The following is a 22,693-nucleotide window of genomic DNA, read 5'->3' as shown; positions in this document are numbered from 1 at the left end:
GTTCCTGATTTACAACATCCACAGTTCTTTTGGTTTTTATTTAGCCATTCACTGGGTGCCTGGATCACTGAAACAGTTTATGTTATCATGAGAGGTCTTAAACACTTTGGCCCAGAACTTCCAATTTCTGAATGGTCAGATACTGAACATAACTGCCAAGATACACTATGAGACCCCCTGGTAGTTCCAATGCAAGGACTCCCTGGGAAATGTCCAGGAAGTCTGAACTTCTGATGATATTATTAGATAAACTAATAGGGCTAAAGGTAGATAAGCTCCCTGATTCTGATGGTTTGCATCCGAAGATCCTAAAAAAAGTAGCTACAGATCTAGTGGATGCATTGGCTGTAACTTTCCAAAAAATCCCTGGATTCTGGGGGAAGTACCAGAGGATTGGAAATTTGCCAACGTGACACGCCTATTCAAAAAGGAAGGAGAGGCTGATTAGTCTAACAACTAATGTTGGAAAAATTTTGGAATCAATTATTAAGAATGTAATAGCTGCACATTTGGATAATCATAATTTAACCAAGCAGAGTCAGCATGGCTTCATGAAAGGGAAATCATGTCTGACTGATTTATTAGAGATTTTTGAGGAAGTCTCAAACAGAGTGGAACCAGTAGATGTATTATATTTGGACTTCCAGAGGTGTTCCTCAAGGTACCTTACAAAAGGTTAAATCATAAGATAAGAGCCATGGTGTTGGAGGTAATATATTGGCATGAATAGAGAATTGGCTAATGGGCAGGAAACAGCGATACAGGATTCTTTTTCACGTTGTTTACCTCTAACCAATGGGGTTCCACAGGGATTAGTGCTGGGACTGCAACTGTTTACAATATATATTAAATGACTTGGAGGAAGGAAGTGAATGTACCGCAGCCACATTTGCAGACAACACAAAAAAGTTGGAAAGGCAGGTTGTGAGAGGATACAAATAGTTTACAAAGAGATGTTGACATGTTAAGTAAGTGAGCAAAAGTTTGGCAAACGGAATATGATGTGGGGAAATATGAAGTTGTTCATTTTGGAAGGGATAAGAAAAGAAGTGTTATTTAAATGGAGAAATGCTGAAAGTTGCAACACAAAGAGACTTAGGGGTGCTTGTACATGAAACACAAAGCTAGCACACAGGTGCAGCAGACTAATGGAATGTTGGCCCTTATTTCAAGGAGGTTGGAGTATAAGGGCAGGGAAGTCTTACTACAACTGTACAAGGTGCTGGTGAGTCCACATCTGGAACACGGTGAGCAGTTTTGGTTCCCTTTTTTAAGGAAAGATATTATTTCATTGGAGGCAGTTCAGAAAAGGTTCACTAGGATGATCCCGATATGGACGGATGTCTCACGAGCAAAGTTTAACAGATTGGGACTCTACTCACTAGAATTTAGAAGAATAAGAGGTAATCTCATTGAAACATACAGGATTCTTAAAGGGGCTTGACAGGGTAAATACTGAGAGGATGCTTCCCTTCCTGGGGGAATCTAGGAGCAGAGGACATAGGCTCAGAATAAAGGGACACAAATTTAAGACTGAAATACGAGTCTTTGGAACTCCATGCCACAGAGAGCAGTGAGGGCAGAGTCCTTGTGTATATTTAAGGCTGAGATAGATAGATTCTCAATCAGTGGGGGAATCAAGAGTTGCAGGGAAAGGACAGAAAAGTGGACATAAGGAATATTGGATCAGCCGTGATCTTATTGAATGGCCTACTCCTGTTCCTATTTCATATGATCTTCTGGATGGATAACTCCCTAAATCTCTCCAAGTCTCCCAGTCTAGGGTTGAAGATTCCAGACAGTTTCAACACACTTACTTGAATAGTTACTCAGGGAATGTCAGGTAGAAAAAACCACTAGTCCACCTTCTGGGTAACTATACAACTCAATGTGCCAGAATTGTGTAGGCTTTGCCTCCAGCAGGTATTTGTATTGAGGTAGCAAAGCTCATGTTAGCTCCCCTAAGATAAGAACTAACGTGGGTAACATGACATTGAAAGGTTAAACAGATGTTTACTCCTGACACACACATATAGTAACAGCCATTTGTGTGTCTGGAGGAATATTAAGCTATTTGATTAAAAAGCATAGGACACCTTCTCTAAATGTGTCATGCTTCAGTTCAGACCCAGTTAAGATGGAGTCTGAGACCTTTATACATACAGGTTGCATGATATGACTGTGATGATAGTATGAACATATACACACTTAAGGGGAGACATAACACAAAACAACTGAAACTCAAATGCTCACACGAACCCCTGACCCCCCCTCTCCCCCCAACACACACCAACCCCCTGTCCAAATCCTACTACTCAGACCCCTGTTTCCAATCTGGAAACACTAATAGAATTTTTTGCCCAAGTTGGGTTTTCCTTACAGACTGGGCATGGTTGTGTAAGATCACTAAGTGTTCTTCAAAAACTTTTATAGGTCCCATTACTTAATGCAACAAAGCCTTCCTGTGTAATCAGCCACTATATTTCCTGGATTATTGTAGTGAACTGCTCTACTCAGTGGTAATCCGACATTTCTGTACTACAAATGGTTTATTTGTTCCTGAGTTGTGACTAATATTGACGAAACAGCACTTATTCTTCATTCCACAATCTCAAGAGTGGAGTAGTGCCAATGATAGCTTGGATAAGACAGTCTCCTCTTCCTGGAGACACTAGTGAACCAGCTTTGGTCCTTATGGCAATTCCATAGGTTCCATGCTCACTCCTCTACTCTATAACTCAAAAATTACCACATTCACTGAATTCAGTTTCTTAATTGAACCATAACCTGATCCACTTACATGAGCCACAATCATCCACTCCACCAGTGTCTCCCCACCCTGTAATCAGCCTCTCCCACATGAATTCATCATAGCAAAGAGGTTTCCTCAGCAAGACTAGTCTCTCACCAGGTTTCAAATCACTTCTCTTTTAAAGGGGAAAATTGTGATGAAATGTTTGTGGTTGCGCGTGCAGCCATGTCTCAATAAGAAGCACTCTCACCTCAGAGTCAGAAGGTTTTGGTCCAGCTGAAGACTTATGTACCCAACATGTTCAGCACAAAGTGAGAACTACACTGTGGAAGATGATGAGATATTAAAGCAAGCCCTCTGCACCAAAGATTTCACCACTGGTTTGAAAAGAAGGAGGCTCTCCTGGTGACCTGCATAATATTTATGTGCAGCTAATATCACAAATTCAGATTGACTGCCTTTTATCAGTTTATGGAAAATTATATGTTACAGCAGTACATCAGTATCATAATTTCAAAAGTAACCTCAACACTCAAAGAAAAAAACCCTGACCTTTGGACCTCTGAGCTCAGAAAACTGAAGTATGGATTGTTTCCAGGTTCCAAACCTGCACCAAGTGAAAGATGGGATAAACAGTCAGGCAATGGAATGTTGGCAGGAGCATCCACTTTAATGTCATGGAGGTACGTTCTCTGTCCAGCAATTAGCCCGGTCGGCCCCTTGGGCTGGCCCTACCATTCCATAAGATCACGACTGATCCAGTTTTGCTCTTATCCCACTTAGGCCCTTATCAATCAAAAACCTGTCTAAGCCAGCTTTCAACATATTCAATGACACTGCACTCTGGTGAAAAAAAGAGTTCCAAATATTGACGATCATCAGAGAAAAATTTCCTCCTCATCCCTGTCTTAAACCTTTATTTCTTATCGAAACAAAAAGATTCGGAGTGGCTTTGTCAGGGTAAGAGTTTGAGAAGATGTTTCCTCTAAATTATTATTGGGGAGGCAATGGCCTAGTGGTATTATTGCTGGACTGTTACTCCAGAGACCCAGATAATGTTCTGGGGACGTGGGTTTGAATCCTGCCACAGCATATGGTGGAATTTTAATTCAATAAATATCTGGAATTAAGAATCTAATGATAACCATGAACCCATTGTCAATTGTCAGAAAAACCCATCTGGTTTACGAATGTCCTTTAGGGAAGGAAACTGCCATCCTTACCTGGTCTGGCTTACATGTGACTCCAGACCCACAGCAATGTGGTTGACTCTGAACTGCCATCTGGGCAATTAGGGATGGGCAATAAATACTGCCTGGCAAGCGATGCTCTCATCCTGTTAATGAATTAAAAAAACTCAGCCTAAACCTATTGGGCACTGTTTTAAATAAGGGCTCTCCCATTAAGATGGGGAAGAGGCAGAATTTCTACTCTGAGGGTGTCATTAATCTTTAATGCTTGCTGCCCAGAAAGCGGTGGAGGCAGGGTGATCTTCAAGGGCGAGTTAAACAGATTTTTGATTGTCAGGAGAATCAAGGATTATGGAAAAAGGAAGGAACGAGGCGTAACAACCACAAACAGGTCAGCCATGGTCTTTTATCGAATGCTAGAGCAAGATGGAGGGACTGAATGGTCCACTCCTGCTCTGATTTCTTATGAGCCCATGATTTAAAATGCACCACACTGGTGTCCTTTAATTTCCCTGAATTACGATTTAAATGAGCCCAACAGTTTTGCTGATCCCTCATAAATGGCCCAGATGTAGGATGCAGCCATGGAACCAGCTCCTCCCATCATTTCGGGAAAATTTTGGCCTTGTCCATGCTCCTACGTTGGGTTATTTTCATGCTTTGCATCAGGGTGTAAGACCTGTGAGCCCTGACAATCTTTTTTTGAAAGTGAGCCAGTTCAGTCCTGTCTATGCGTGTATGCAATTTGCATCAGTTGTCACTGCTGTTCCCTCACGTACACAATCTTCCTCTTCCAAATAATACATGACTCACTGTCCAACTATTTTCTATATCAACCCGTTCAGGTTTTGGTTACAAGTCCAGCTGCAACCTTATGCACCCAACATGCTCAGCACAAAGTGAGTGCTACACTGCGGGAGGCGATGCAATATTAAACCAAGGCCCCCTGCATTAAAGATTTCACCAGTGGTTTGAAAAGAAGGATGTTCTCCTGGTGATCTGCATAATATTTACGCGCAGCCACTATCACAAACTCAGATTAGCTGCTCATCATCTGTTTGCGGAGACTTACAGTGAAAAAATTGGTTACTGCCTTTCTGATGGTACAATAGCATCATAATTTCAAAAATAACCTCAACATTCAAAGAAAAGAACCCTGACCTTTGGAACTCTGAGCTCAGAAAACTGAAGTATGGATTGTTTCCAGGTTCCAAACCTTCTCCAATGGGAAGATGGGAAAAACAGTCAGGCAATGGAATGTTGGCAGGAGCATCCACTTTAATGTCATGGAGGTACGTTCTCTGTCCAGCAAACGGTGGAATATAAGAACAAGGAATAGAAATAGCCCAGTCTGCCCCTTGGGCTGGCCCTACCATTCCATAAGATTACGACTGATCCAGTTTTGCTCTTATCCCACTTAGGCCCTCATCAATCAAAAACCTGTCTAAACCAGCTTTCAACACATTCAATGACACTGCAGTCTGGGAAAAAAAAGAGTTCCAAATGTTGACGATCATCAGAGAAAAATTTCCTCCTCATCCCTGTCTTAAACCTTTATTACTTACTGAAACAAAAAGATTCTGATTGGCTTTGTCAGGGTAAGAGTTTGAGAAGATGTTTCCTCTAAAACACAGCCTAAACCTATTGGGCACTGTTTTAAATAAGGGCTTGCCCATTATGATGGGGAATAGGAGGAATTTCTACTCTGAGGGTGTCATTAATCTTTAACGGCTGCTGCCCAGAAAGCGGTGGAGGCAGGGTGATCTTCAAGGGCGAGTTAAACAGATTTTTGATTGTCAGGAGAATCAAGGATTATGGAAAAAGGAAGGAACGAGGCGTAACAACCACAAACAGGTCAGCCATGGTCTTTTATCGAATGCTAGAGCAAGATGGAGGGACTGAATGGTCCACCCTTGCTCCGATTTCTTATGAACCCATGATTTAAAATGCACCACACTGGTGTCCTTTAATTTCCCTGAATTACGATTTAAATGAGCCCAACAGTTTTGCTGATCCCTCATAAATGGCCCAGAGGTAGAATGCAGCCATGGAACCAGCTCCTCCCATCATTTTGGGAAAATTTTGGCCTTGTCCATGCTCCTACGTTGGGTTATTTTCATGCTTTGCATCAGGGTGTAAGAACTGTGAGCCCTGACAATCTTTTTTTGAAAGTGAGCCAATTCAGTCCTGTCTATGCGTGTATGCAATTTGCATCAGTTGTCACTGCTGTTCCCTCACGTACACAATCTTCCTCTTCCAAATAATACATGACTCACTGTCCAACTATTTTCTATATCAGACTGTTCAGAGATGTTACTCTCTTCAGCAGCTGAGACTTGAACCCAGGTCTCCTGGTCCAGTGACAGGGTCACCACCAACGCATCACAAGAGGCTAGCCTTACAAAGCCAATGGATAAATTCTCTGTTACTGGAATAATAATCACATTGACTTGATTCAGTTTACGAGATGCTGATTAATGTCTGGGAGCATTGATGGGGAAGCATTTAGCACACAGCCCTAACCCTCAGCCCCACCTAATACCAAGGAAGCACTGTTTTCTTGTGTAGTTGCTGCTGCAACGTAGGAAAGACAGCTGCCAATTTGTACACAGCAAACTCTGACAAATGTGATCAGAATCAGATAATATGTTTATACAGTAAACTTTTTATTAATAAGCACCTATGAGACCAGGAGTATGCCAATTGATCCAGTATTCCCGATAACCAAGAGGTCCACATAATCCACATAAAAACACACACCAAGTAGGGGGCATATGCATCACTGTTATACTCTATTTATGGCATAAATCACTTAAACAATAAGGCAACTTTGCCTTAAATAAAGTTACCGGCAGAGAGCCTTCTCACTCACACCCTCAACTGACCACACAGACATCACAGAGATTGTGATATTTGAGGAGAAACTGACTCGAAATTAAATCAAGTGTTGACATTTTTTGTGGCCGTTCGATTGAAAAAGCATATTTATGTTGAGGTAAATAAATTTTAAAAATCTACAATAATTGGATAGAATTATACAGTAAACCGTGATATTTGAGGTACATAATTATTGGTGGTTTATCAAGAACAATGGTTAAAACAAACTTGCTGTAATGACGTGGATGTCTAGGAATGAAACTTGACCAGAATATTGAGAGAGTTCTCTTTAAATTGCACTGGGACATTTCCCATCCTCCTGCACAGTCAGGTTTAACATCTTACCTGAAAGACAGTATCTTCGACAGTCCGGCACACTGTCAGGGTGGGACTGCACTGTCAGCTGATATTGTACTCTCAAGGCCCTACAGTGAAATTTAAACTACACATCTCTGATTTTGAGGCAAGACAATATCTATCAAACCACAGGTACAATCCAAAATGTGAAATGTCAAAGTTTCCTATATGCACTCTTCGAAAAAATGCACTGCACAACTACAATCCACTGAGGAATTCTCAATCCCTCCTCCTGCTGCTGTGAACTGCCAGGAATTGCGTCAGTTAGAGCTGATTCCGTTCCTGTAGTGAAACGAGTCTTTGAGAACTTTAAAGATTTCCTCTTAGAAAATTTGGAATGGTGGCGGTGATGGTGGTTGCAAGGGGGCGGGGGGGTCATAATAAACATGGAGCCATCCATCTAGAATAATCCTCAATTCTCTCCTTTGCAATATCTATTCCAATAATTACACCATTTTCTCAAAGTCCATTCTGAGAGTTATTGATTTGGCAGGAGCAACATTGGGAGTTAATGAGCAGGGGAGATACCTGATACAGTTCAGATTACATTACTGTACAAAGTCAAAATAAGCCCCAGTTAGTTGCCCTTTTATCTATATTTGTTTGTACCTGTGACTCCAGCTTTCACAATTTAATTGGTGGTAATTTTTTAGATTTAAATCACCACTTAGTCGTGGTGTCATACAGCATGGAAACAGACCCTTCAGTCCAACTAGTCCATGCTGACCATAATTTCAAACAAAACTAGTCCCACCTGCATGCGCTTGACCATATGCCGCCAAACATTTGCTGTCTATGGACTCATCTAAAGGTCTTTTAAACGTTGTAACTTGTACCCACATCCACCACTTCCTCTGGAAATTCATTCCACACACGAACCAGTGTAAAAAAATTGTCACCCATGTCTTTTTTAAATCTTTCTCCTCTAATCTTAAAAATATACTCCACTAGCCTTGAAATCCGCCACCCTAGGGAAAAGATACTGCCATTCACTTTATGTATACCCCTCATGATTTTATAAACCTCTATAAGGTCACCTCTCAAACTCCTACGCTCCAGTGAAAAAAGTCCCAGCCTATCCAGCCTCTCCTTAGAACTCAAACCCTCTATTTCTGGCAATATCCTCATAAATCTCTTTTGAACCCTCTTCATCTTAATAATATTCTTGTTATAGCAGTGAGGGCTGAACTGTCCGCAGTACTCCAGAAGAGGCCTCACCAACTCCTTGCACAACCTCAACATAATGTCCCAATGCCTTTCCAATCACCCTGTCTATATGTGATGCAACCTTCAAAGAATGGTGTACCTGAACACCTAGGGCTCTCTGTTCTACAACACTATGCAAAGCCCTACTCTTAATTCTATAAAAGTCTTGCCTTTGTCTGTTTTTACTAAAATGTAATATCTCGCCTTTATCCAAATTAAACTCCTTCTGCCATTCTTCTGCCCATTGACCCAATGGATTAAGATCGTTTTGTAATCTTAGATAACCTTCTTTCACTGTCCACTATACCACCAATCTTGGTTTCATCTGCAAACTTACTAACTATGCTTTCTATATTCTTATCTAAATCATATATATAAATGACAAACAATCCAATCAGGCTGCTGGGTGACTCAGGCCAGGTGCAGAACTACAGCACTCACCTTCGTGGAATGAGATGAGCACTTCCCGCTCCCAAAGCTCCTGAACATGTCTGTAATTGTTCACCATTTCTGTTTGATTGGCTTCTTCCATTCGTGAGAAGTATAAGTCTTTTTGTAACTCTGACAGCTGGTGACAGATTAAAACAGTTCCTGTTACTGAAGAGCTGAGCCAAGAAAGAATCCTTATGGCACATTTCTGGCAATTTAAATATTCCAGAGATGAAAAGAACCAAGGGTAAAGTCCTATCTCCACCTCTGCCAATGTGCCTCATTCCTAAGTCAGTAATACTTAAATTTATTCTCTGCCTAATGGCTTGGTTCATCTTCCTGGGATGAGGGTGGAAGGTGGTGGAGGAGGAGGCATGATCTGGAGCCCAACAGAGTGACACTGCTGATGACCTACTTACTACTCATTCAGTAATCTGAAACTGCAGGATCTAAAGGAACCAGGTACCAAGCACAGCGGTCAGTAGTAACCTGACGTCACCGGTACAGAAAGTACTACAGCCTAATATGAAATACATGATGGCTGGATACTTAAAAAAATAATTTTGTCATAGGATAGAGTCAATGTGGATTTATTAAAGGACAATCAGTTTCACAAATCTGAATAGGGTTCTTTTTTTAGGATGTTACTAGCAAAGTTAATAAGGCGTATCCAATGGATGTTGTGTATGTGGATTTTCAGAAGGCTTCTGATAAAGTTCCATACATGATGTCAGTCAACAAAACTAACGTGCATGCGATTGTGGTTAATATACTATCATGCATTGAGGGTTAGTTAACAGGCAAAAAGCAGAGAATACGAATAAATAGGCCATTCAAAGGTTGTCAGGCTGTGATCAAAGGGGTGCCAGAAAGATCGGGGAGGCAATGGCCTAGTGGTATTATCGCTGGATTGTTAATCTAGATACACAGGGGACCCGGGTTCGAATCCTGCCACGGCAGATGGTGAAATTTGAATTCAATAAATATTTGGAATTAAGAATCTAATGATGACCATGAATCAATTGTCAAGAAAAACCCATCTGGTTCACTAATTTAAGGAAGGAAACTGCCATCCTTACCTGGTCTGGTCTACATGTGACTCCTGACCCACAGCAATATGATTGACTTTAAACTGCTGTCTGGGCAATAAATGCTGCCTAGCCAGCGTCACCCTCACCAGTTTGAGGTCTGGTCACTCGTTGTACCAGGGATGCCAGCAGTTGCAAGCACTTCCAACAACAGCAAGCAGGAGAATCAGGGTGGCATCACTGCAGAGTGCCACATGGCCATGAGACCCAATTAATGAGGCAAGTTTGGAACAATCACATGAGAAAACTTGGTTAGCCTCACAGAAAGAAATGAAACTTGACAAAAATGAGGGTTAGCTGATTTCTGGTTAGATTCAGCCTGTGCTCAGGTTTCCTCAAAAGATGTTCTCTTGCCAACCAATAATCAAATTCCAACTAGTTATAAAAAAAACAGTAACATATAATGATGTACACAAGATTCTATTAGAATTTTTACAGAAACGTTGTCAGGAAATGATAACACATCAATTTTAAAATTGCTTTCAGATCCAGCTATCTGAGAAAAAATGAAAGATCCTTAGTCAAGATCATTCTGCACGAGTGAATGGGACCAGCCTTTGTTCACACCTTGAGCTGTGAACGATCACTCACTGTGCTAAGACTGAGACTGAGAGGTTGGACAGGCTCAAAGCTATCAAAGTACAGTGTTGTCATGGTGAGAAAGAATAACGTTGCAACTCCCATGCATGAAACCTATATTTTAAAACCAAAAAATTCTTCAAAAGGTTTTGTATTTGGCGAATGAAATTTTTGTTGAAGTGCTCTATTTACACATCAACAAGGTTTGTGCAGAATTTCCACAGGGTGACTGATTGAAGCAGAGACCCAAAACCCATTGACCAGAGGAAAAGACAACGATTATTACGAAATTGTTGATAGGATAATTTAATGCTGGTCACTGGGCAGTCAGCAGAGAAACTATCAATAATCACACAAAGATTACTCCAACAAACATTCTTTCACGGAGTGGCATAGCACAGGGGGAAGCCATTCAGATCTTCCATCTTTATCTTCTTCAGATCTTTATCCCAGTCCTGCCCATATTCCTGGATATCTCCTTCAAGTCGGTACATTTCAAGATCTTTACACTGTATAATTGAAGCATTTTGTACAGTGATCCCAGGGAAGAGAGAAAGGAGTGTAATGAGATAATTGAGTCACTATTCTTGTGCTCTGCTATAGAATGATTCCAGATTCCCATTAGCTGGAGATGAGCAATTTTCTAGCCTTTGATTATTGGGTAGATTCTGTGATCTTACACTCGGAGCAAGCACCCAGGTTTGAAAAGTGCTGGGCAAGCAAAATTCAGCACAATAGCTGCATCTGCCCCACTCCACATTCACCACAAAGGTATCTCCTTGCTGGGAGGTCATGAGGGTGGCACACCACTGTGACTATGGAAATAATGTAGACTGGCACAACAGATGAGAGCTGCTTTATACAAGCTCCAGCCAGTTTGTGGAACATGACAACTGTCAATGTGCAAGGGAATTATTCAACATTTAATATTCATGCTTATGCACCGATTCAAGAAAGAAACTTGTCAGTGAAGGTCAAGCCCAGGAAATCAGACACAGGTCATCAGAGTATTTTGCAATAAAGTGGATGAATTAGTCACACAAATAAATATGAGGTGAACATGATATAGTTGAGATTTAAGGAGACATGGCTTCAGAATGATCAGGGATGGAGTCAGTATATCCTAGGGTATTCATTTTTATGGAAGGACAGACAAAGTAAAAGAGGTGGAATAACATTTCTGGTTAAAGAAGACATAATGAAATAGTGAGGAAAAATATTAGCTCTGGTGAAGTAGAATCTATATGGGTAGAACTTTGAAACAACAGTGGGCAGAAAATGATTGTGGGAGTTTTGCACCGATCTCAAACTGTAATGGGGAAGGCATTAAACAGGAAATTAGAGACATAAGCAACAAATGAACAGTTGTAATTATGGGTGACTTTAATTTCCAATAGATTGGGCAACTTAAATCAGTAACAATACTGTAGAGGAGGAACTTGTGGTATGTGCACATGGTGGTTTTCTGGATTAATATGTTGAGGAACTAACTAGAGAACAGCCATCATAGACTAATTAATTGCACAGTGAGAAAGGAACAATGGTAACTTAGCAACGCGAGGCCTCTTGGGGAAGTGTGATCAAAGTACAAAAGAATTCTTCACTAAAATGGAGGGTGACATCGTTGGTTCTGAATCTAAATAGAGGAAACTACAATGATATGAGATGCGAATTGGCTATGATAAATTGGAGAAAGCTACTTAAATGGATGATGCAATGAAAAATGGCGAAGATTTAGTAAGTGTTTGAATGAGCTGCAACAATTGTTCATTCCTGTCTGGCGCAAAAACAAAAACAAAGGAAAGATGGCACAATCATGGCTAACAAGGGAAATTAGGCATGGTATTAGATCCAAGGAAGGGCATACAAATTGGCCAAAAAAGCAGCAGACCTGAGGGTTGGCAGCAGTTTAGATTTCAGCAAAGGAGAACAAAGAGATAGATTAAGAGGGCCAAAAGGAAGTATGGGAGTAAGCTTCCAGGGAACATACAAATGAATTGTAAAAGCTTCTGCAGGTATGTGAAGAGAAAAAGATTAGTGAAGATAAATGTAGGTCCCTTAGTCAGAAACAGGGGAATTTATAATGGAGTGAAAAGAGACGGCAGACCAATAAAGTACATATTTTGGTTCTGCTTTCTCAAAGGAGGACACAAATAACATCCTAAAAATATTGGGAGCACAACATCTAGAGGGAGACAGGAACCAAAGGAAATCAGTATTAATAGGGAAATGATGTTGGGGAAATTGATGGGATTGAAGGCACATAAATCCCCAGACACAATAATCTACATCCCAGAGTGCGTAAGGAAGTGGCCCTGGAAATAGTGGATGCATTGGTGGTCATTTTTATAGATCCATGCAGCATAGAAACAGTCCCTTCGGCCCACATATGATGACTAACAAACACCAAATTACACCAATCTCATTTATCTGAATTTGATCCATAACTCTGGCATTTTAAGTGCTTGTCTAAATGCTTCTTAAATATTGTGAGAGTATCTGCCTCCACCACCATTTCAGGCAGCAAGTTCCATATTTCCACCACCTGCTGGGTGAAAACATTTTTCGCAGACTTCTCTAAATCACTTACTCCTCACTTTGAACGTAGGCCTCTAGTCTTAGACATGTCTGCTATGGGTTAAAGATTCTCACAATCTACCCTGTCTATGCCTCTCAATCAGATACCGCCCTCAGCCTCCTCTGGTCCAGGAAACACAAACCGATCCAGTTTTGTCTCATAACTGAGAGTTCCTATCCCAGGCAACAGCCTGGTGAATCTCCTCTGCACCTTCTCTAGTGCAATCATGTCCTTCCGATTGTGTGGTGATCAGAACTGCACATAGTATTTCATCTGTGGCCTAACCAATATTTTACAAAGTTGTGACAAGACTTCCTTGCTCCTATATTGTACATCCTGGCTATTGAAGGCAAACATCCCAAATGCCTACTGCACAACCCTGTCTACCTGTGCTGACACCTTCAGGGATCAACAGACTTGCATACCAAGGTCCCTTTGTTCCTCAGCTCTCCCTAGGCACCATTCATTGTGTATATCCTTCCCTTATTAGACCCACGCAAAATGCATCACCTTGCACTTATCAAGATTGAATTCTATTTGCCCTTGCTCTGCCCAATTTACCAGCTGATCAATATCATATTGTAGCCTGGATTTTATAGACTCTGGGCCAGTTCCTATAGATCGGAGGTAGCTAATGTGGCCTACTATTTTAAAAAAAGAGATAGAGAGAAAACAGAGAATTTAGAGCAGTTAGCCTAACATTGGTAGTGGAGAAAATTCTAGGGTCTCCTGTAAATGGTTAGCACTGTTGCTTCACAGCATCAGGGACCCAGGTTTGGTTCCAGCTTGGGTGACTGTCTGCGTGGAGTTTGCACAATGTCCCAGTGTCTTGCGTGGGTTTCCACCAGGTGCTCCCGTTTCCTTCCACAATCTGAAGATGTGCGGGTTATGGGGATTGAGTATCTAAATTGCCCTGTGGTGTGGAAAGATGTTGAGGCTAGGTGGATTAATGGGTGGTGGGGTGGGTTCTGGATGGGATGCTGTACAGTGGATTGGTGCAGACCCAAATGGGCCAAATGGCCTCTATCCGTACTGTAGGGATTCTATGATTCTAGAATATTTAATAGCAAACCATTTAGGCAACAATAACAGCATTGGACAGTCAGTATGGACTTATGAAAGAGAAATCATGCTTTACAAATCGGCTGGAATTTTTTTTGGAAGATGTAATTAGTACAGTTGATAAGGGGGAGCCAGTGGATGTGGTTTACTTGGACTTTCAGAAGGCTTTTAATGAGGTCCCACATAAAAGATTAGCATATAAAACTGAAGCAAATGAGATTGGGGATAGTGTAATGACATGGATAGAGAACTGGTTGGCAGACAATAATGAATACATGTTTTTTCCAAGTGGCATGCAGTGACTAGTGGGTTACAGCAGGGATCAGTGCTTGAAGCCCAGCTAGTCACAATCTTTATTAATGATTTTAGAGAAGGGAACAAAATGCAATATCTCCAAATTTGCAGATGATACAAAGCTAGTTGGGAGAGTGAACTGAGGAGGATGCAGAGATGTTTCATTGTGATTTGGACAAGTTGAGTGAATGGACAAATGCTTGGCTAATGAAGTATAATGTGGATAAATGTGAGATTATCCACTTTGGTAGCCAAAGCAGGAAGACATATTATCTGAATGGCTGAATGTGCTTGGAATTGGTGGACTGGTCTGTATTCAAGTACTCAGCGAGAGGCCTAGATGAGTATGCTGCCACAGTCATGGACTTCATTAGCAAATGTGTGGAGGACTGCGTGCCAAAGAAGTCAATTCAGATATTCCCCAACTGGGAAACTTGGATAAACCGGGAAATCCACTGCCTACTGAAGACCAAGCGTGTAGCATTCAAGTTGGACATCCCAGAACTGTACAGAAAATCCAGGTATGACCTTCACAATGCCATCAGAGATGCCAAGAGGCAGTACCAGACCAAGTTAGAGGCCCAAACCAACCATGCAGACTCCCGCTGCCTGTGGCAATGTCCAAACAATGTAACGGGATACAAAATGAAGCAAAGCAAGATAGAGGACAAAAACACGTCCCTCCCTGATGCACTCCATGCTTTCTATGCTCAGGTCAAGCAGAATGCCAGCGGTGTGGTGTCACCTGTCCAGATAGCCCCAGACACACCTGTTCCCTCTGTCACTGCTGCAGACGTCAGGTCGGTCTTCCTGAGGGTCAACCCATGAAAGCGACAGGTACAGACAGAGACCCCGGCCATGCACTCAGATCCTGTGCGGATCAACTGGCGGATGTATTCTATGACATCTTCAACTTCTTCCTCCTACAAGCCAAAGTCCCCACCTGCTTCAAGAAGACCACCATCAGCCTGGTATCAAAGAAAGCACATGCAACGGGCCTGTGGCTCTGACCTTCATAATCATTAAGTGCTTTGAGACGCTGGTCATGGCCCACATCAACTTGAGCCTCCCAGCCTGCCTCAACCCCTTGCAATTTGCCTACCAAGGTAACAGGTCCACAGCAGATGCCATTTCCTAGCCCTGCACTCATTCCTGGAATATCTGGGCAACAAGGACACCTACTTATCGACTACAGTTCGGCCTTCAACACCATTATCCCCTCCAGACTGATCTCAAAACTCCAAGACCGAGGTCTTGGCTCCACGCTCTGCTACTGGATCCTTAGCTTTCTGGCCTATAGATTGCAATCAGCAAAGATAGACAACTGCACCTCCTCCATGATAATCCTCAACACTAGAGCCCTGCAAGGATGTGTTCTCAGCCCCCTACTATTCTCCCCCTACACCCATGACTGTGTAGCTAAATTCCAAAAGAATGTTATCTATAGGTTTGCTGATGACACCACGATGGTAGGACAGATATCAAACAACAATGAGTCAAAATACAGGAAGGAGATAGAGGAGTTGGTGTCATGGTGCAACAATAACAATCTCTGTTTCAACATCAACAAAACAAAAGAATTGATCACTGACTTCAGAAAGAAAGGACGGGAACATACCTCCATCTACACCAACAGAACGGAGGTTGAGAAGGTCAAGAGGACTAAGTTCAAGGAGTGATGATAACTGACCACCTGTCCTGGATTTCCACATAGATGCAACAGTCAAGAAGGCACAACATCTCTTCTTCCTCAGGCAGCTCAGGAAATTTGGCATGTCCATAAGGTCCCTCACCAACTTCTACAAATGCACCAATGAAAGCACATTGTCCGGGTGCATAACAGCTTAGTACGGCAACTGGTCTGCCTGGAACCATAAGAAATACAGAAGGTTGTGTGCACAGCCCAGGCCATCATGGAAGCCAACCTTCCATCTATGGACTCCATTTACACTTCCTGTTGCCATGGAAAGGCTGCCAACATCAATGACTCCTCCCACTCCGGTGATGCTCTCCCACATCCTCTTCCGTCAGGCATAAGATACAAAAGCTTGAACACATGTACCAACAGGCTCAGGAACAGCTTTTTCTCTGCTGTTATTAGACTGATGAATGAACTCACTAATTTCAAATAATGTTGATCTTGTTCATGTTGATTTTGCCTCGTACACCTCCTGTGTGGTGTAACCTGTATGCCTCACTCTGTACAAGCACTCTATGATCTCTATGTCCTTGTTTGCTATGATTTGCCTGTACTGCTTGCAAGCTAAACTTTTTGCTGTACTTAGGTGCACATGATAATAAACCAAATCAATCAAATCAATTAATTGATACAGGGAAAAGTACAATGAGACCGGGTTTCCTTGTACAACAGTTGATAAAAGTAAGCACGCAGGTGCCAAAGGAAGCTGATGTTATGACGGCGTTCATAGAATCCCAAGACGGACTCTTCAAAGAGGCCATTCAGCTCATTGAGTTTCACTGACCCTCCAAAGTGCATCCCACCCAAACTTCCCCCCACCCAGTCCCCCTCCAATAAACCGCACATGGGATTTTATCTAGCTAATCCAGCTAGCCAGCACATCCCTGGACACTACGAGGCAATTTAGCATGGTTAATCCACATTACCTGAACATCTTTGGACTTTGGATGAAACCGGAGCACCTAGAGGAAATCCACGCAAACACGGGGAGAAAGTATAAATTCTATACTGACAGTTGCCCAAGGCTGGAATCGAACCTGGGTCCACAACTACTGTGCCACCTGAGAAGATAGTGAGAGGATTCAAGTATAAGACTAGGGATACCCTGCTGCAATTGTACAGGGGCCTTGGTGAGACCATACCTGGAGTACTGTGTTTGATCTCCTTACCTGAGGATGAATGTTCTGGCTATGGATCTACCAGATTGATTCCTGGGACGGCAGGCCTAACAGATGGCGTCATAAAGAGAGACCAGATCGGTTAGGACTATATTCACTGGAGTTTAGAGGAATCAGGGGCATCTCAGGGAAACCTATGAAATTCAAACAGGAATAGGCAGGGCAGCCACAGGAAAAACGTTCCCGATGACCAAATACCCAGGACAAGGGGTCACAGGCTAAGGGTATGGGGTAGGTCATTTTGGGATTGAGACGAGGAGACATTTCTTCATGCAGAGGGTAGTGACTCTGTGGAATTTTCTGCCACAGAAAGCAGTTGAGGCCAAAACATTAAGTGTTTTCAATAGGAGTGAGATACAGTTCTCAGGGATAAAGGGATAAAATGGCAAGGGGGAGAAAGTGGAAACAGGCATTGAGTTGGATGAACAGTCATCATATTGGATGGTGTAGCAGGCTTGAAGCGTGGAGGTGGCCTACTGCTGCCCTTATTTTCTATGTATTTTAGATTACAAAATCCATCAGAAGTAATCAGAGGGTTCATTCTTATAGATACAAGGGTTTGGTCTGACTCTAGGGAACAGGCTTTGATGGTGGGATGAGGGGCAAGACCAGTTGGTATCATTGCTGTTACATTAACCTGTTGCTCACATGCTGGCATTGGTTACTTCCTGGGCAAGCTCAGGAAAGAAGGGTACAAGAACTGGCCTGCGCAAGTGAACTCTCATATTGGAGGTGCAAGAGATAAGTGGAACAAATACAAACATGATGGAAAAAACAGATTCCCTTGTTTCACGGAAGTTCTTTGTACCTACCTGCTCGCTAGAAATTTGCACAGGTTTCCTGAAAACTGTCCACATCACACTGGGGTAACATGGAGGGGTGGTCAAGGATCCATTATAACGAAAGTATTCATCCAGTTCCCGAGGGAGAAGATCATTAATATTAAAACCAGGGATCTTGATCTCTTTACCTGTAAAAATACAGTGAAACCCGCTCAGAGACTGCTGGCTAGTAAATACTACACATGGATCATGCCTTTTTGGAAAGTGCTTTAACAGACTACAACACCAGGCACTGAGAGGAACCCTGACAGGTCCCACTCCCACAGTAAAGCATTAGAAACCCAGAGCTGCGATACCTCAGAAACAGCAACAAAATGATTAACCATGGTACATCATGTTCAAATCTCGACTGAAATGCTGAAATAAATAGGAGAAATCAATACATTTCTGCAGCATCTTTCACATTTTCACATTGTCCCAAAGCTCTTCACACAAAATCAGATGTAATCATTATGTAAAGAAATACAAATTCCCTTTTTGGGAAGGCTACACTGAGTGTTTTGGCATTGTCATGAGGTTGAGAGCTCCAATTCCCAGAACCTAACCCTCAAAGTACAGGAACACAAGCAGCATGGACGACACATTCTTTATTCAAGTCATTTTTTCATAGCTGTAGAACCCAGACATTTTAATGACAGTAAATATGCCTGTGTGGGGAGACAGATGTGATAACAAGACCAAGACCACAGGACCTAGGAGAGTTAGTCAGAGTTGGTCAAAACAGAAGGTCACTACTGTCGAGCTGCTCCTCCACTGGATACTTAGAAACAGGGGGAAAAGAGACTCCGGGCAGTAGAGGCAACACAGCGTGGAGTTGGAGGAACACAGCAGGCCAGGCAGCATCAGAGCAACAGGAAAGTTCATGTTTTGGGTCGGGACCCTTCTTCAGAAATGGGGAGGGGGAAAGGAGCTGGGGAAATAAATAGTGAGGGGGAGAGGTAGGACTGGGAAGGTAGGTGGGATGGTGATAGGTGAGCGCAGGTAGGGAGTGCTGGGGATTGGTCAGTAGGATGGATGGGGCCGATAGCTAGGAGAGAAGATGGACAGGTTGTGTCAGGTCAAGGAGGCAGGGATGAGAGGGAGGGTTGGACATGGGATGAGCCTGGAGGTGGGGAGATTTTAAAACAGGTGAATTCTATGTTAAGGCCATCAGGCTGTAGGCTCCTGAGGTGGAATATGAGGTGTTGCTTCTCCAGTTTGCGTGTGGTGTCATTGTGGCACTGGAGGAGGTACAGGATGGACGTGTCATCAAGGGAGTGGGAGGGGATGTTAAAATGGTTGGCAACCAGAAAGTGTTGTTGATTATCGCATACAGAGAGCAGATGTTCCACCAGGAGATTACCAGTGGATTGCAGTGGGATAGAGATCCACTGAGGTCTTTCCAGAGGGAGGAGGATAACATCTTCAAGGTGGGCATCCTTGGAAGAGGTTACCGTTTCCACCAACCAATCTCCACTACCCCATACCCGCATCCACCTGTCACCACCCCACCTACATTTCCCAGCTCCACCCATCCTTTACCTGACACAACCTGCTCATCTTCTCTCTCACCAACCACCCCAACCATCACACTGACCAATCCCCACCACTCCCTATTTACGTCCACCTATCACCATCCCACCTATCTTTCCCCAGCTCCATCCCATCTCCCTCAATTTAGTTCCCAGCTCTCCCCACCCCCACCCTCATTTCTGAAGAAGTGTCCCGACCTGAAATGTCAACTTTCCTGCTCCTTTGATGCTGCCTGGCCTGCTATGTTCCTCCAGCTTCACACTGTGTTGTCTCTGCCTCCAGTGAATGTAGTTCTTGCCATCTCCAGGCAGCAGAGGAGATATTGTTAGCTCCAGTCAGTCAAGGTTTAGGAGTAACCCTACAAAGCCAAGAGAGCTTTGGAAGGTCACCAGCTCAGTGTTGGAAGGAGCTAGAGTTCAGAAGAAGCCCTGGGAGCCATTGATTGGTTGTACACCTGATAGTTGGACTGAAGGAAGCCTGCAAGCAACATCTGCTTATCAAAGCTGAGAAATATGAGAGCTCAGAGAAACACCAGAATAGTGCCTTCTTAGTGAAGCTGGTTATTTGTGAAGGAGCTGGAACTATGTCTGTGAATAGGAGCTGAGCAGCAGCCTTCAGTGGAATGCAGTCTCAGAGGAAGAGACTGAACTACCAGGATATGAGCAGTGATTGAGGTGGTCAATGATGAAATAGTTTCTGAAAAAGTTCCATGCCTCTTTGGAAGTGAAGGATTGGAATCCCCTGTACAGCAGTCAACGTTTTAATGAGAGTTGGTGACCCACAATGTCCTTAAAGTTTGGATGGGTTGCTGGGAAATCTGGTGGCTCTGTCTTAACTGTATTTGCTCTTTAGTGAGCAGTCAGTCTTTAGTGAGTGATCAGTGCTTGATCAGTTTCTCTGTTCACTCATATTTACCACCTACTCTAAACACCCAAAATCTATACATATCTTGTAGATTTATTTCAGCAGTAAGTATCTTGGAAATGAAAACTGGGTCAAATTTTTAACAAAAAATTACTGATCTCTAACTTGACCATAACATAATTTAGCAGCAGAAAAATATGGCAGGCAACTTGATCACAGCAAGCTCCCACAGAGAGGAATGAGATAACTACAAAACAATGTTTGTGATGTTAGTGGACACCAGGGAGAACTCCCCTTCTCATTCTGCAGAATAGTATCGCAGGATCTCTGATCCTCACCCGAGATGGCAGGCAATGCCACGGTTCCATTTGAAAGCTGGCACCTCCAACAGTGCAGAATTTTTTCACTATTGAACTGAATTATTGAGGGTGGGGGTCTGGGGGGGGGGGGGGGGGAGGTGTGTGGAATGTGGGCAGGGGTGGAGATAGACAAGAGCTCAGAGTTGAAGGGCTACCAGGACTGGAGAAGGTTGCAGAAATAGACAGAGGTTTGAACGTGAAACGATAAATGTTTAAAATTCAAGCATTGTGGACTAATATAACTTAGCGAGTGCAGTTAGTAATGAGATAACTGCACTTGGTACCAGTGAAGACAAAGATAGCACAGTTCTTGATGCCCAGAGAATGCATGTGGGATACCAGCTGGAAGAACACTGCATTGGTCAAAAAGTATGGAGAGGTAATTTCAGGAACAGATGGGATGTTGCTGGTCGGGAGCAAGCGAACAATATTGTAAGTAACCAGTTGCAATGATGCAGAAGATTCTTGAATTGACAATGAAGCTCCGAGTCCATTGAATGATGAAGTTTTGAATAGTCCAGTCAGTGGCCAAAGGAGGGGGAAGGACTCAGTGGCTCAGGAAAGGAGTCTGCAATGGGGGATGAAGAGGCATATTTTGCTCTTGCCAAAGCATAATTGGAGAAATTTGGTTCATCCATATTGGATTTAGACAAGCAGTGTGACAAACAGCAAAGTGGTTGAGGAAACTGCTGCAGAGGGAGAGTTGGGTGATGTCAGATGAAATATTGAACTTTGCATGTTTTCAGATAATTGGCATTACCTACTTCTTGTTATCATCCACCTCCTCTTTAAAAACCCACCTTGGAATGCTCTGGCCCTTTCCCTCACTTCTTTCCAAACACCAGCTTGTACCAACCATATTCTCCACAACCTGCTCACCATTTATTCCCATTTCTCAGCAGATTGATTTCAAATGCTTCACCTATAGAGTCAACCACTTCATGATCTCAGCTAACTTGCTCAATGACATTCTCTAGGTCTAAATACCATCTCACTCTCCATTTTTCCAATCCTACACTTTGTAACAAGTAAACTTGCTTTTCCTCACCATATCCTTGCTTTCAGGAATTCCACACCAAACTCATCCTCAAAATTCTTCTCTTCACCCGTTTTTCTGCCAGCTCCCAAACTCCTGTTTGGTGCCTCGTTTGTCTTTGTAACTTATCTTGGAAAATACAGAAACAGAAAATAGGAGGTGTGGCCATTCTGCCCATCATGCTCACTCTGTCATTCATCATGATCATGGTTGATCCTCTACCTCAATACCATACTCCCACTCTCTCCCTATACCTGACACCTTTAACCTCCACAAATCTATTTCTTTCATAAACACATGCAATGACTTGTCCACCACAATCTTAGTGGTACAGTTCACCCACCTCAGTGAAGACATTTCTCAGCTCAATCTGAAATAGCTTTCTACATGTCCTAAGGCTGTGGCCTTTTATTCTGGACATTCAGAGAAAACGTCACCCCTGCATCCAACCTACGCAGTTCTGTCAGAAGTCCTCAAATTTTGATCAGATTCCCTCTCATTTTTCTAAACCAGCAGACCCAATCTCTCCTTATTTGGCAGACCTGCCATTCCAGGAATCAGTCTGGTGAACATTCTGGCCATCTTCAAGATTGTATGCACCTTCATGTTATTTTGCTCAGTGAAAAGTAAACCAGGCATTATCGTACGAGATTCCAGCTTATCGGATCTTAATCCTTCTTACCTTTAAACTGGATTTCTGTTAAATGAGAAAATATCTGTTCATAAGCAGCATTGAAGGATCCAACCTGAACCAGAGAAAAGATGTTCATTTGGAGAGCTGTCATCATTAC

At 42.7% G+C, this 22,693-nt stretch overlaps 1 protein-coding gene across 1 annotated transcript in view; it reads right to left on the bottom strand.

Moving 5' to 3' along the window:
- Window positions 1–22,693, bottom strand: part of ca12 (carbonic anhydrase XII) — a 47,857-nt gene that overhangs the window by 6,524 nt on the left and 18,640 nt on the right. Inside the window, exons 6-8 of the mRNA XM_048617251.1 lie at window positions 22,585–22,648; window positions 18,102–18,259; window positions 8,824–8,950 (exon numbers count right to left, since the gene is read on the bottom strand). Coding sequence (XP_048473208.1) covers window positions 8,824–8,950; window positions 18,102–18,259; window positions 22,585–22,648 — 349 coding nt within the window. The remainder of the gene's footprint in view (window positions 1–8,823; window positions 8,951–18,101; window positions 18,260–22,584; window positions 22,649–22,693) is intronic.

Source organism: Rhincodon typus, chromosome 36 (assembly GCF_021869965.1).
Source record: "Rhincodon typus isolate 14 chromosome 36, sRhiTyp1.1, whole genome shotgun sequence".
Taxonomy (NCBI): domain Eukaryota; kingdom Metazoa; phylum Chordata; class Chondrichthyes; order Orectolobiformes; family Rhincodontidae; genus Rhincodon; species Rhincodon typus.
The sequence above is the reverse complement of the archived record's forward strand: the minus strand, read 5'-3'. Positions and strand labels throughout refer to the sequence as shown.